The following is a 15,061-nucleotide window of genomic DNA, read 5'->3' as shown; positions in this document are numbered from 1 at the left end:
ACTCCAGTGTTCTTGCCTGGAGAATCCCAGGGACAGGGGAGCCTGGTGGGCTGCAGTCTATGGGGTCGCACAGAGTCGGACATGACTGAAGCGACTTAGCAGTAGCAGCAGTTTTGTATATACCACCTTCCTTTGAGTGCTATCATGAATACTCAAATTAATGGGGTTGGTGGATCTGACAGTAACCATTTCATCGTGGGCAACTCAGGTCACATGCTAAACTGGGGAGTGTGAATGCAGTGTCTGCTAAGGACCAGTAGCGAGTCAAAAGCTGATATTCAAGAGAATACTTATCTGTAGAGGATTGCTTGCTTTTTTCCCAAATTCTAAAAGCTTATACTATCATTCGCCTGTAAGGACCTGCCAAACTTGGCCTGCTTAAACTCAAGCCGTCAGAATAATATCATCAACTTGGTAGAGAATGAAGTGGAACACTTGATGTCTTCCAGAATGGAGAGCTGATGGAGATTTCTATACACTGGATTATGCTAGAGTTGATGTGGTTCTGAGGTAGGGTCGTGAGGGTACATTGCTGGTCCTGCAAGCAGAAAGAAACTGTTTTGGTGGTTTTTATTAAAAGGATAGAAGAAATAGCCTCATTCCAGTTTCCAGGAAATGGATTGATTTACTCCAACAATGAAACTACATCTGTAACTGCAGCTGTAATTGGAATCACGTGTGATTATGCTTTCAGTAATTCACTGTCATTTCTTAAGACCCATCTGTACTCTGCACTAGCCAGATAGATGAGTTGAATGCTGATGTGGTTGGAATCACCACCCTTTATCATTCTTTCACAGAGGCACTAACCTCTGCAGTCTCTCTAGGAATGTGGCTTTACTTTTGATTTACTATTTGGGTAGATCAGAGTTTTGGTGACTTCCATTTACTTTTTTTCCTGTTTTCCTCTGTTAGCTCCTCATTCCGTGGGTCAGGTAACTAATATGGGCATTGTGCCAGTTTCTGCATTTGTCTTTGATAACAACACAGTCCGAAGTGGGAAAACAACTGTGTGGGTTCACCTCGGGCCCACTGAAGCTAGACTTTAACCGAAGCTTTCTTGTATAAGCTCCTCTCCTAACTAGTGAACCACAGTAGCATATTAGCTCTCCAGGAATTAGAGTCAGTTCCAATCCAATGCCCAGTTATCCGAGGTATGTGTAACTCCCCTTCCCCAGCATGTTTCTTGGAGGAAGGCTAGGAGATAGATTTGCAGTATGATCTTTTTGCACAGGATCGTTTGGGTTCCTAAAGGGGATCTACTGGCACTGGGTCTGTGAACAAAGTCAAGTCAGAATTGGTTGAGGGCCAAGATGTCTTTTGTATAGATTTAACTTCTACTTCTGGTAATCAGACCCAGAACTTTTCTGGCTTTTCATCTTTTTTTTTTAATTAATTTATTTTTTTAATTTTATTTTTAAACTTTACAATATTGTATTGGTTTTGCCATATATCAACATGAATCCACCACAGGTATACACGTGTTCCCCATCCTGAATCCTCCTCCCTCCTCCCTCCCCGTACCATCCCTCTGGGTCGTCCCAGTGCACCAGCCCCAGGAATGCAGTATCATGCATCGAACCTGGACTGGCGATTCGTTTCATATATGATATCATACATGTTTCAATGCCATTCTCCCAAGTCGTCCCACCCTCTCCCTCTCCCACAGAGTCCTAGATGTCCATCAGCAGATGAATGGATAAGAAAGCTGTGGTACACATACACAATGGAGTATTACTCAGCCATTAAAAAGAATACATTTGAGTCAGTTCTAATGAGGTGGATGAAACTGGAGCCTATTATACAGAGTGAAGTAAGCCAGAAAGAAAAACACCAATACAGTATACTAATGCATATATATGGAATTTAGAAAGATGGTAACAATAACCTTGTATACGAGAACTTTTTTACTTATACAAGTCGAGTAACGTTCAAATAGAGCACCTATCTGTTTTAGTCCCAGGAATACTGTGATCAGTAGCCAAAGCTAGTGATCTCTGTGGGTAAAACCATTTTGTTTATTACTTCAAATCCACTGCCCGTTATGATAACCATATCCATTTTGTCACTGCAAGTTGAGGCCACCACTTGACCTTGTCACTTGAGATTCCAAGATCTTCACTGAACCCAGCTTGGTGGCATCATTTTCCACTGTTATCCGTGGCTCTCCAGCTACTGCGCCTAGATGCCCACCAGGCTACAGAGCTCATCAAGGATGCTCAGCCCCTTCCCCACCCCCAACACATTTCTTAAACCTTGGTAAAGGAGGTATTTTTTGAACTCTTCCTGGGGACATAGTGGGTGGGTGAGTAAGATTTACATAATACTGTCTGTATGTGAGGGAAGTTATAAGCCATTTTTTTTTTTTAACTCCAGGATGGGAACCAATGTTTGCAAGATAATGAAGATGTTTATGATCTCAGTAAATAAGATGAGTTAATATATGGAATGTAGTCTGAGCTTGTAAAATATAACTGCCGACAAAATGTTTATATTCAGTGCCTTTAGAATGAAAAAGGGATTTTCTTAGTCATAATTGTATTAAATATTTAGATTTTCTCAGGTGAGAAACCCATTTTAATGTTATTTTCTGTGTTTTATTACATGATTAAAAATCAGTATTAAACAACAGGGTTTTGTTTTCTTTTTTTCTATTCTGAGGATGAATATGACTATTCATGTTCTATAGTAGATAGAGTCTTTTATTTTATATTCTGTCCATTTCTTGTTTTTAAAATAATTTTATTTATTTATTTTTGGCATTCTTGGGTCTTCAGTGCTGCACAGGCTGTTTTCTAGTTGCGGCGAGCAGGGGTCACTCCTAGGTTACTTTCTAGCTCTCTCTTCTCACCACTGCTGGTGAGTGGTACATGGGCTTCTCATTGCAGGGGCTTCTCTTGTTGCAGAGCATGGGCTCTAGGGTGTGTGGGCTCAGTAGTTGTGGTTTGCAGGCTCTAGGGCACAGGCTCAATAGTTGTGGTATATAGGCTTAGTTGTTACGTGGTATGTGGGATCTTCCTGGATCAGGCATCAAACTTGTGTCTCCTGCATTGACAGGCAGATTCTTTACCACTGAGCCACCTAGGAAGTCCTGTCCATTATTTCTTAATAATTGAGGTCTTGTAGGATACTTAAGTAGATAGAATGGTTGACAAGGTGGAGGAAATAGACTCACCTCAGATCAGATCAGATCAGTCGCTCAGTTGTGTCCGACTCTTTGCGACCCCGTGAATTGCAGCACGCCAGGCCTCCCTGTCCATCACCAACTCCCGGAGTTCACTCAGACTCACGTCCATAGAGTCAGTGATGCCATCCAGTCATCTCATCCTCTGTCATCCCCTTCTCCTCCTGCCCCCAATCCCTCCCAGCATCAGAGTCTTTTCCAATGAGTCAACACTTCGCATGAGGTGGCCAAAGTACTGGAATTTCAGCTTTAGCATCATTCCTTCCAAAGAAATCCCAGGGCTGATCTCCTTCAGAATGGACTAGTTGGCTCTCCTTGCAGTCCAAGGGACTCTCAAGAGTCTTCTCTAACACCACAGTTCAAAAGCATCAATTCTTCGGCGCTCAGCCTTCTTCACAGTCCAACTCTCACATCCATACATGACCAATGGAAAAACCATAGCCTTGACTAGACGAACTATTGTTGGCAAAGTAATATCTCTGCTTTTGAACACGCTATCTAGGTTGGTCATAACTTTCCTTCCAAGGAGTAAATGTCTTTTAATTTCATGGCTACAGTCACCATCTGTAGTGATTTTGGAGCCCAGAAAAATAAAGTCTGACACTGTTTCCACTGTTTCCCCATCTATTTCCCTTGAAGTGGTGGGACTGGATGCCATGATCTTCATTTTCTGAATGTTGAGCTTTAAGCCAACTTTTTCACTCTCCACTTTCACTTTCATCAAGAGGCTTTTGAGTTCCTCTTCACTTTCTGCCATAAGGGTGGTGTCATCTGCATATCTGAGGTGATTGATATTTCTCCCGGCAATCTTGATTCCAGTTTGTGTTTCTTTTACTGTTTCTTCTGTGGAACTGTAGGTTACTGAGATGATAGATAACACCATCCTGAAAAACAGTGGTTTATTTGAGTCATGTAAAAATATTTAGTTTTTCAGATTGTTCAAAAGGGAACATTTAAATGGAAGGTTTGGACCCTTTCCTTCCATCTCACTCCGTTCTGTGGGGTACTAATTCAAGGAAAAGCTTTGTCAAAGTGAACCCGGACTTGACCTTGGAGAAGAAAACGGCAACCTGCTCCACTGTTCTTGCCTGGAGAATCCCATGGACAGAGGAGCCTGGCAGGTTACAGTTCATGGGGTCACAAAGAGTCAGACATGACTGAGCACCCAGACTTGAAACCTACTTAAAAGTGAGAAAGAGATTGAGACAGGCAGCAGTGATGTGAAAGTACAGGATGGCACCCGTGTAAAGAGACATACGTGGACAGGGACAAGGACAGAGGAACTAAGAAGATTTTGAGTTGGAGTAATGGTACTATAAATGGTTGTGACACATGCTGTTCTTCATTTGCACTTTGACGTTTGAAAAACCATTTATGACTACTGTTAAAATTTTACTCTATTTATTTATTTATTACTGTTCTTCATCTGTGAGTTTTTAGTCCTTTCACTGATAGGATAGTTTAATAGTTTATTGTTTGGGGTGCCAGTAGTGCAGTGATTAGGGCATTATTAGGTTGAATCACATTTTAGTCAGTAAGCTCCTGGGTCCTTTCTTTTTGCTTGTGAACACTGTCGTGTGAAGGTACCAGTAAGTACTTCTTTTTATAATGAAGGTGGCCGGGACATAAAGCATACTTTTCACCTCATTTGAACTTTATTGTGAAAGCATTTTCAGGCAGAGAGACTTTATTGTATGTAGAATATAAGATTTGCATGGGTTAGTAAGGAGAGGGCATTTTGTCCCCTTATCCCTCAACAACCATATTATGGCGATTTTATTCTTCTGGATTTCTAAGAGCAAGTTTTCTCCCTTATTGTGTAAGCTAACAGATTTCCCGGGTGTCCTTGAATGATTTATTCATGGCCTACTTGTGTAGTAGCAAAAGAAAAGAATTATACATTACATTTTTTTTTAATCTTGCGCAAGAGAGCAATTTAAAAAAAATATATTTGGTAAGACCTCTAATAAAATTTTTAATGAGTTGTCTGTCCAACTCATAGTCATTCCGAAGAGTACTGTCTCCTTCATTTTCATGGCTGAGGGCACTGCCTTCTTTTTTTCCCCTCTCGCTGGGATATGTGTTGTTTCCACATTACTTTTGGTTTTTCAGTTAATTATTATTCTTTTCTTTAATAAAATTTAAGGTGTACCCATACTTCAGATAGTGTTTACATTATACTTTGGTGAATGTAATGTTTATTAATAATATTTTGTTCAAAATTAAAATAATAATTATCATTAATACTCTGAGGTAAATAAAGTTGTTCTGTTATTAACCAAAGACTATCCCCCCTTTACTCATCCTTTCTTTCCTTTGTTACTGCCTTCTTCCCTCCTCTCCCTAAAGTTCCAGCAACTGAATACTTGAGGAATGGATGAATGAGCTTATGTAATTGTTTACTGTCTCATCTCTTCTTTTTAGATGGTAAATCCCATAAGAACAGATTCCACCACTCTTGTTCACCTCCGTTTGCCTAATGTCTAGGATTAGTACACAGTAGGAATACATTCACGCGTTGAATTAGTTGAATGAATGAATCAATGAATAATAAAAAAGTTATTATGAATGCTTCATATCTATATTAATATTTAGATTATAAAATATGAGAGGGAGATTATTATACTTTTAGTATGTTTTAAAATTTTCTACTTATTTTTTTACACTTTATGAGTAATACAATAAGCAGTTTAAAGTAGTTTTTGAAACTAAACTTTTGATGATTTGGATTAATATTTTAAACTGCATTTAACCATGTGACCTTGATTAACTCAACTAACTTATGTCCTAGCTAAATTAAAATAGTTTGAGAGCATAATGTGGAAATACATTTTTACAATGGGTATCGGTGAAACATGATGTGGGCCTATGTAGATAGTAATAGCATTTTTATAATTTATTTCAAATTGTAACTTGAGAATTTTAAGGATTGAAGAATATCATTTCTAAGCATAACAGAAAATTATGTGCTCTTGGGTTCAGAAATTACTGGTTGAGAAAAATAGGCCTGACTTATCAGAAACACAGGGACCAAAGTAAGTATATTTAACTCTCCCAAACAGTGTTTAGTATAGACTGTTTATTTAATTGTTGGATGACAGGTATGTACAAATACTATAGTTCCTTTGGAAATGGGAAAAAAAAAGAAAAAAGATCTTATTACAAACTACAGGGTGGACTTAGGTACAAAGTAGCCATAAATTTGTACTTGATATATCATGAACTTAATTTGACCACTTGTTTAGAAATCGATTACTACTTGGCTATGCAGCAGTGTACTTAGAAGAATGAGTCTACTCATGTATCATGATGTCTTTTCAGCTGACTGTTGTCTCTTTGTGACTTTAATGGTATATTTTCATTCTGTATTTTTCTGTAGGCATCCACAAGGACAAAGATAAACCCCCGAGCTTCTCTGTTGTCCTTGAGACTCTGAGACGCACCTTGACAGATTACCAGAACAAGCTGGAAGAGGCATCTAATGAGGTAACACTTGCACTGCTGGGCCCCACACACATGGCCTTCGGCCTGCAGCAGTACGTATTACTCGCTTGTTACAAAGGCCAAAAAGATTGCGAATGTTGATTTGACAGCCTCCCCGATAAAAAAATAATAAGTTGTCTGTCACTGTTTTCTCTGTAAGTGTGGCCTAAAGTCAGGTCTCACTTGTGTTTTTGTAACTCTTCTGTCACACTGCTATTTTCGGAGTTCTAAAGACTGTCACTTCTTGGTCTTCTTAATTTATCTTTTAATTTAATAAAAAAGCTGTGCAACTCAGTTAATATAATATTTAAATGTTAATGTGTTTTCATGAGATTTGGAATAGGTAGTGAACATTTAGGGCTTGTCAATATTTTGGCTTAAGAGTTCTACAAATTGTAGAGATCTTACTGAAAAAGAGAGAAATTAGTTTGCATTCTCTAAAGGGAGTGACTGTTAGAAGTTTTTTAAAAACAAATATCTGCTTGATGTAGCCTGGAGGTTTTGGTTTCCTAATTGAAAAAACTCATGCTTCTTCTCTTTTTAAAAAATTTTTTTTTAATTTACTTATTTTAATTGGAGGCTAATTACTTTACAGTATTGTAGTGTTTTTTTGCCATACATTGACATGAATCGGCCATGGGTGTACATGTTATCTTCTCTTTTGTATTGTTTAATTTGTGGATTGATAATTTTCTTGGGTATTAAAATGCTTTATGAACTTGTGCTTTAAAAATTGAAGAGTTTATTTAGTTACATCTTATCAAATTAGAAAATATGAAATAACTACATTAAACACAGTTAGTAAAACAACAGACAATTTTTCTAACTGAAGACAAGTTACAAAACCTATAATTTAGTATTTATCCCTCTGTGTTTATCTGTTTGTTTCATGTAATACAAAGGCCATGAAACCCTTATATTTCCCATTTCAAAAGAGCCATATTTTACTTTAGTTTGTTAAGGTGAAGAAAGAAGGAAAAGTGAGTTTTCTTAATGCCTTCTGTAATTTTTCAAAAGGCTTAAAAGAAAGTGACCACTGGAATAATTAAATTTCTATAAAGAGCAAACATTGCCGTCTTTCCCAGTGAGACAAGACAACCTGTATTGTTAGTAGTTTATGCACCTTTTCTGAGGCCTAGGTCTGGAAGCTGCAGGGTAAGTAGGAACATATTACCCACAGCGAATTGTTATTTGGGAGGATGAATGTCACATGATCTTCAGCACAGTTGAAAAGTCGACTCAGCAGGCTTTGGCTTAGTAATGTGCTTTGTTGTGAACCAGTGCCAGAGACAGCAGTGGGGAGACCAAGGGGGTGGCTGCAAAGAAAGCAAAAAGAGCAGTCTGACAGAAAGAAGAATGAACTGTCAAAGAAAATAAATCACAAGTGGAGCAGGACCAACTGATGACCTGCCACAAGCCTTCCCAGTAGGACTGCATGTGACCGACCCTGAGGTTGTCATATGGAGTGAGACCTGCGGATACCCTCACGATGCAGAAAGAACAGTCTTCTGCTCTGTCCTTTCTTCTTTCCGTATAGATGCCATTGCTTCTGGCATGTTGGTCCTGTAGGATTTTAAAAATAAAGTTATATTTGTTTACAGTAAGAATGGAATCCTTTATCCAGATAGCTGGTAAAAACACAACGATATCACTGACATTTTAAGCTTGAATGCTTGCTTTTCTTTTTAGCATGTGAACTTGTGACAGAAATTACGTAGTTAACCAAAAGAAATACATTTTAAAGATTAAATTACTATCAAAAATTTGTATTTGATAATTGCATAAAAATTTAAAGATTAGCTTTTGAGTTATCCATCCTTGGAAAATATTTTAAAAGTTACTTACATTTGTTTTTCATCAGCTAAGCAACATGAATAATGCTAAGGAAAAGGCATCGAATGAGCTTGACTCTACCAAACAGAAGATAGAATCTCACACTAAAAATATAAAGGTATTATAATTTAGAATAACTTTTTCCTGTTGTGTTAAGTAACTCATATAATTATCTAGGGAATATTTTTAAGGAGAGCTATATGAAAATATATCTTCCTATTTTTTATTAAGTATGTCTAGATACAGCTTACAATTTTTTTATTGTTGATCAAAATAAGAATGATTTTTCATTAAAAAAACTTTATTGGAAATTGTTTTGGTTCAAGGAAAAATTCATTTTCCAGATTTAATGATAGTACCATAGATTCAAAAATTGTTTTAAGATTTGATGTCCAGCCTTAGATCCACAGTCAACATATTTTATGTAAGCACATCAGTGCTTGGAGTCAGTTTTCATAATTTTGGAGTGGAGTCATTGTTTTAAGTACATCATGCCTAGTAGTGGGCTGAGACCACACCTAGCTAAGGTCCAGGACAACCGTTTATTTTTTGTGCTGCTTTTATGTACTACATGTTGGCAAAATTATACTAAGGCAACTCTCAGAGTTGGAATTTTTTGGTGTGGGTTCGCGTTGTTTGTCATGGATGTACTTGAATGAAATCTGTTAAGGGTAAGGACTGAAAAGTGAAGCAGAATTTTATGTCACGTATTTGGAATTTGAAATATCATTGGGAAGTAAATGTTCTTATAGTAAATGTAGGAGATTTATTTTTTAAATGTTATTTGAAAGTTTTTGAGCTACCAATTTTTTTTTTTTTTTTTAATAATGAGCTGAAAGGAAAACCCTTGTAAAGAGCTTTCTGGAATAAGTTATTTGATTAACATTTTATATTTAAGTGTTATAATCTTCCCACCATCTTTTTGTTTGGTGTCTCCAACAGGATCTTCAGGATAAGCTGGCAGATGTCAGTAAGGAGTTAAGTCACTTACGCACTAAATGTGCAGACAGAGAGGCTCTAATAAACACTCTGAAAGTGGAACTGCAGAATGTGCTGCACTGTTGGGAGAAAGAAAAGGCGCGAGCAGCCCAGTCTGAGAGTGAACTTGAGAAGCTTTCCCAGGCTTTCCATAAGGATGCTGAGGTATTACCTGAGACAAGAAGACTGTCAGGAAGGCCTCGCACTAATCTCACTTTTAGAAATTTACATCTATCAAGTGGGTCTTCTTATTTAATTCAAAAAATTCTTCTCAGCTATTTTGAAGTGTTTATGCCAGCTGCAAAACCAGCCATTCCATTACTCTTGTATGATACAATTTTGTGAGAGAAATAAAGTAGTTTAACTGTTTTACCATTTGTACAAGTTGTTTTCTCTATTAGAACATACTCTCTCAAGCAGCTATGCTCCTAACAGTCTTGTGTGTCAGTGACAAAATAATTTTTTTATTTCAGTAGTTAGTAGCCTGATAAGGTGGAAAGAGTCTTTTTTGTAAGCTGAAAGAACTCACTTGGGTAGAGGTACTTCTGTTTACAAACTGTGAATATGGAAAAGCCACATGGTTTGGTCTCTCCACATCTTTGCTTCCTTATTTGCAAAACAGGAATAATATCTACTTTAATAGACAGTTGCCTTATTTTTTTTATAATTGTAAGATATTAACCAAAATTTAGAAAAATACAAGTCTCACACAGTTAAAAAGTTTATTTGGATGTCCTTGGGAGTTGCCTATCCATGTTAATTTATTAATGACTTCTTAAAATATGACAGACTCTTCCATACTGTATGAGCCTGTGTGAGTAGAATTGTAATCTTATATTTTCTTTTACCCATGGGACGTAGAGCTAGTCTAGCTAGCGTGGAGCTAGTTTATCTGAGTCGTCTTGCATATTGAGTTCATTACTCGAACAAATATGAACATGAATGCCAAGAGAGTAAAAAGGAAACATTCTTCCCACTCTTCTTACAGTCTGGGATTTAAATTGTGTCCACATGAAGGGGCTGGAATTGTTCTACACATCAGATAATGATTAAAGTAAAGGAAACTAGAAGGCTGACTGTATTGTAAAGTCAGCATGTCTACAGGATTGTGGTTGGGTTCAACATGTGTGAATTGATTTTGGATCTTGAGATTCTCTTTTCACGCCAAATGGATGATTGTCATGCATGGTTCATCACAGCCCAAGCAAAAAGGACATGATGGCGACACAATGAATTACCCTTTATGAAGAACTCGATCACTTGGCAAAATGCGGAGAGGGAAGATTGTTAGTGCCTGAGTGTTATGTTTGGTTAGTTATATTTAATAAGATTTTTGAATGTCTCAATTTAGTTGAAAATGCAAAAGGCATCTTTAATTGCTTAAAAAATAAAAATATATAGCATTGTTATAAAGATTCTTCTTATATCTTAATTCAAGTTGTGGATATAGCTATATATTCAAATTTTTGGGGGGGTTTTAAATTGTTATATTTGGAAAAAATCTCAGATGACATATAGAGAGAATGAAAGATATGTATTTTTATATATATTGGAAACTTTCACCACAGCTTCTAACTACAATAAGTTTACATATGCTACATTCAGTTCTTGTCTGGAAGATTAGAATTCCTATTTTTTAAATAGAAATTTAAAATTTCTTTTAAAGGTTTTCCTGTTGGTCTGTTAAAAACCTTGAGAGAACTTAGTTTATCTACCTAAAATGCTCATTTTGCAGCTTCACAATTACCTTTTCTTGAGTTCCATTCTTTGACTTTAAGGATAAAAATGTTTTACAACAAGAGCAATTTGGCATTTTAGTAAGTAAATTCCCTTTTTGTGTTCAAGATGGAAATCAGCTTTTTAATGAATTCTATAGTATAGTGTTTCTAGGTCATTAAACAATGGATGGTTTAGCTACAACAATAGCAATATAATTTGAAAGAATTTTTTTACATATTTTTAATTGAACAGTTTTAAAGCATGTCTTGGGCAGCTATGTCCTTTCTTTTTTTTTTTTTTGGACTGCTAAGTTTGTGATATTTAAACACCTATAAATGCCCAGTTTGCCAAGTCTGGTATAAACTTCTAAGTGGGGGAAAAATAATGAGCCTATCTTCCATCTCTTTCATATCACTGTCTGCTTTGCCTAAGGGGCTTAGGATAGATTTCCTATAAGTGGTAAGTAAACTAGAATCTCTGGAGGAGGAGGAAAGCTGAGTAATTGTGTGCATGTAAAGTGCAGATATTGGTATAACTTTGTCTTTAACAGTGTTGGATACACTCTATATTTTGGTTTTTTGATTTCACATCTTTTTTGGCAAATGTAAATATAAAATTATGGAATTACCATGTTAACTTCTAGTTAGAAGAGCTTAGAAGCATCTAGTCCAGATACCTCATGTTAAAGCCAAGGAAGGTGAATCCTAAACAGACACTGACTCAGATCATGTCCTCAGTTGTAGCAGAGCTGGCCTCAGAACCCAGGTCTTTTGGCTTCTACACTTGAGATTTTTTACTAAGTGTAAGCAATTTAAGTTTCTATCTGATGTTTAACTTTGAATGTTAAAAAAGTCCCCAAGATGACCATATTCCCATACTTGAGTATTTTAATTCCTTTCTAGGATTTTTGACATAAATTCTTTACCACGTGTATTATGTGTTTTACTTCTTACAGTGTTTATATACTGGAATTAATTTCTTTTTTTCTCACAGGAGAAGCTAACCTTCCTTCATACCTTGTATCAGCACTTGATAGCAGGCTCTGTGCTCATAAAACAACCAGAAGGCATGCTGGATAAATTCTCTTGGTCTGAGCTTTGTGCAGTCTTGCAGGAGAATGTTGATGCCCTGATCGTAGACCTCAACAGGGCTAATGAGAAGGTAACTGTCCTCAGGCACCAGATTCCTCTATTAAATTCAGTGACATTTGTCCACATCACAGTATCATTAAGAAGGGCTGACATTCATCTTATTTCAAAAAGAATTTGGGTGTTAATAATTCAATACCATTAATTATGGCTTGTCTACAACTCAGTTTGATGCCATTGCTGTGGGCATGTAAATGTGACTGAAGTCTGTATGAAGTCTCTGAGCTCCACTTTCTGTGCAGGACATGCTAATACTACTAGCCAGTGTTAGCCACAGGGACCTAATTAAAAGAAAATAAATTAATCTTACTGATGAAGCAATTCAAAGAACTTAGTCATTTACATTAATAAACCAACTCTTTATGTTAGCATAAAATAGAAACAAGATACAGTTATTCAAAAACATGATCCTAAAATTCTTTGCTCAGGAAATAATGAGATGTTACTTTAAAAGCACTTAAAATTTAAAAATTATGTTTATGACATGTCTTGTAATAGAACAAACTGTGTATTACAAAACCCATTCAGTGCTTTAGATAGTAAGAAGAACATATTGTAGGAGAAAACTGGACTTTCATCACCCCTTTAACATTCACAAACCTAGGAATTCAGTCTTTCAAAAAAAATTTAAAAACCTTCTTTTGGTTATTGAAAATTAAAGTGGCTTAGCAGTCCAATGTATTTCTCTGTTAAAGGTGTTGATTCTTATCCTGAGTCTGTTGAACTAGTTAGAACTATATTTATATGATCTAGTTTCTAGGTCTTAGTTGCAGTGACATTTGCCCTTAAGGGATACAGAGAGGAAAATTGTTCCCTAAGTTTTTTTTTTTTTTTAATCTGTTGAAGTAATGAAACAGCATCTTGGCCCAATTTTAGAGCATTTTTGTCTTGGTCTGATTGGCAAACAATCATAGGCATTGAGAAGTAGGGTTGAGGAAATAAGGGAATAAATTGTGATAAGTGGAGATACTGTTCTTAGCTGTGAATGTGTACATAACAGATTTCCAAATTACTGATAATTGAGTACATGTTTTAGCTCTCTGATGTGGTATTGTATTTTAATAGTTTTTCATAATTTCAAAACATCATTAACTGTCATATATATTAGATGATGGGGATTTGCTTTCCAGTGTTTTGAATGTGAAATAAAAAATGATTGGAACATTCTGCTTTATTATATGTAAAATGTTTGTAGATTTATAAATCTCATTTAAGTACTTCCTTTCCCACTGAAATATCTGAACAGCTTGAGTTTTGGTTCTAGAGGTAAAAATATTCTTCTTAATTTTCTCAGTAAAATTGATTATAGAATAAGTAACTTTGTTAGTTATTGGGGCTTCCCAGGTGGTATAGTGGTAAAGAATCCACCTGCCAATGCAGGAGGTGTGGGTTTGATCCCTGGGTTAGGAAGATCCCCTATAGGAAATGACAACCAGTTTCAATATTCTTGCATGGAAAATGCCATAGACAGAGGAGCCTGGTGGGCTGCAGTCCATGGGGTCACAGAGAGTCAGACACGACTGAGTGACTGAGCACACACATACAATTTTATTAGAGGAAAAGATGTCATCTATACATATAAATGAAACATTTTCTGCTAAAATATAGTTTTGTTCTACTGACTCCTGTTTCTTCATTTATTTTTCATTTTAGCTTAAAATTTTTGTATGATCTTAAGGTATAAAATATAGTATAATATTCTAGAATAGCTTTTGGGGGAGATGATACAAAGAACACATTGGTGAGCATATCTTGTTCTGTATTGCATTTCACCATTTAGATAAGTCATCTAGAGTATATCTGTAAAAACAAGTCTGATACGATGAAAGAGCTTCAGCAAACCCAGGAAGACACCTTTAACAAAGTGGCAGAGCAGATCAAAGCACAGGAGAGCTGCTGGCACAAACAAAAGAAGGAACTGGAGCTGCAGTACTCTGAACTCCTCCTGGAGGTACAGAAGAGGGCACAGGTATGCTACTGCCACAAAGAGCTTGAAAAATGGGATGCTCGATCTTTTACTTTCAAGTGTTTTCTTTTAATACCAATACCAAGTCAGTTAAAGCTTTGGAGAACCACACAGAACTTGCTTGTTTGGGTTACATGTCCATGTGATTGTGCAAAGACACGTACACAAATGGGCATACATGCATATGCACGCACTCAGGTGGATTAAGGATTGTCTCACTTAAGTTTGAAAGTAGATGGGTTTCTGGTTAAAAATGCAGAGATCAATTAAATACTGAAATTGTATTTCCTTCATTTTAAAAATAAAGGTTAAGAAATTCTGGTAAAATATTATCAGTTTTAGTGTAGATATACTTCGATCCAGTTTATTCCATTTGTGGAGATTTCTATTAATATGTGAACCATCATTTTAATTCATTTGGGGTTGAAATTTGCTGTAGTTCCTAATGTTGAAGAATTTGAATTATAGTTATAGATCCTATAGCAAAACTATTGGTTGTGAGAGGTAATATGTCCTCTGTGTTGGATTCGATTGAGAACAGAAGTTATGTGTAGTTAACAAAATCATATGTTTGTCTTATACAAGATGTTATCAACATACTTTATATTGTTAACTCTCATTCCTGCCCAATGAGAAATAACAATGACAGTCTATACTTTTTTTGTATAGACTTCTCATAGTTGATTCAGTTTTAACCTCTTTATTTGATCCACTCATTCTTATATTGTCAAGTCTAATTAAAAAAAGAAA

The 15,061-nt window shown here is 36.2% G+C and overlaps 1 protein-coding gene across 8 annotated transcripts in view; it reads left to right on the top strand.

The window, feature by feature from the left end:
* The window catches only part of CCDC171 (coiled-coil domain containing 171), a 341,259-nt gene that overhangs the window by 111,414 nt on the left and 214,784 nt on the right, over nucleotides 1-15,061 (top strand). For all 8 annotated transcript variants that reach the window (XR_009737984.1, XM_061425240.1, XM_061425244.1 and 5 more), the window contains 5 exons: nucleotides 6,564-6,670; nucleotides 8,529-8,618; nucleotides 9,443-9,643; nucleotides 12,191-12,358; nucleotides 14,126-14,314. Coding sequence is in view for 7 of the 8 variants with exons in the window: in XM_061425240.1 (XP_061281224.1) it covers nucleotides 6,564-6,670; nucleotides 8,529-8,618; nucleotides 9,443-9,643; nucleotides 12,191-12,358; nucleotides 14,126-14,314 (755 nt within the window). In the remaining variant the exon portion in view is untranslated. The remainder of the gene's footprint in view (nucleotides 1-6,563; nucleotides 6,671-8,528; nucleotides 8,619-9,442; nucleotides 9,644-12,190; nucleotides 12,359-14,125; nucleotides 14,315-15,061) is intronic.

The sequence above is a fragment of the Bos javanicus genome, chromosome 8, assembly GCF_032452875.1.
Source record: "Bos javanicus breed banteng chromosome 8, ARS-OSU_banteng_1.0, whole genome shotgun sequence".
Lineage (NCBI taxonomy): Eukaryota > Metazoa > Chordata > Mammalia > Artiodactyla > Bovidae > Bos > Bos javanicus.
Note: the sequence above shows the minus strand (reverse complement) of the source record. Positions and strands in the feature narration are given on the sequence as shown.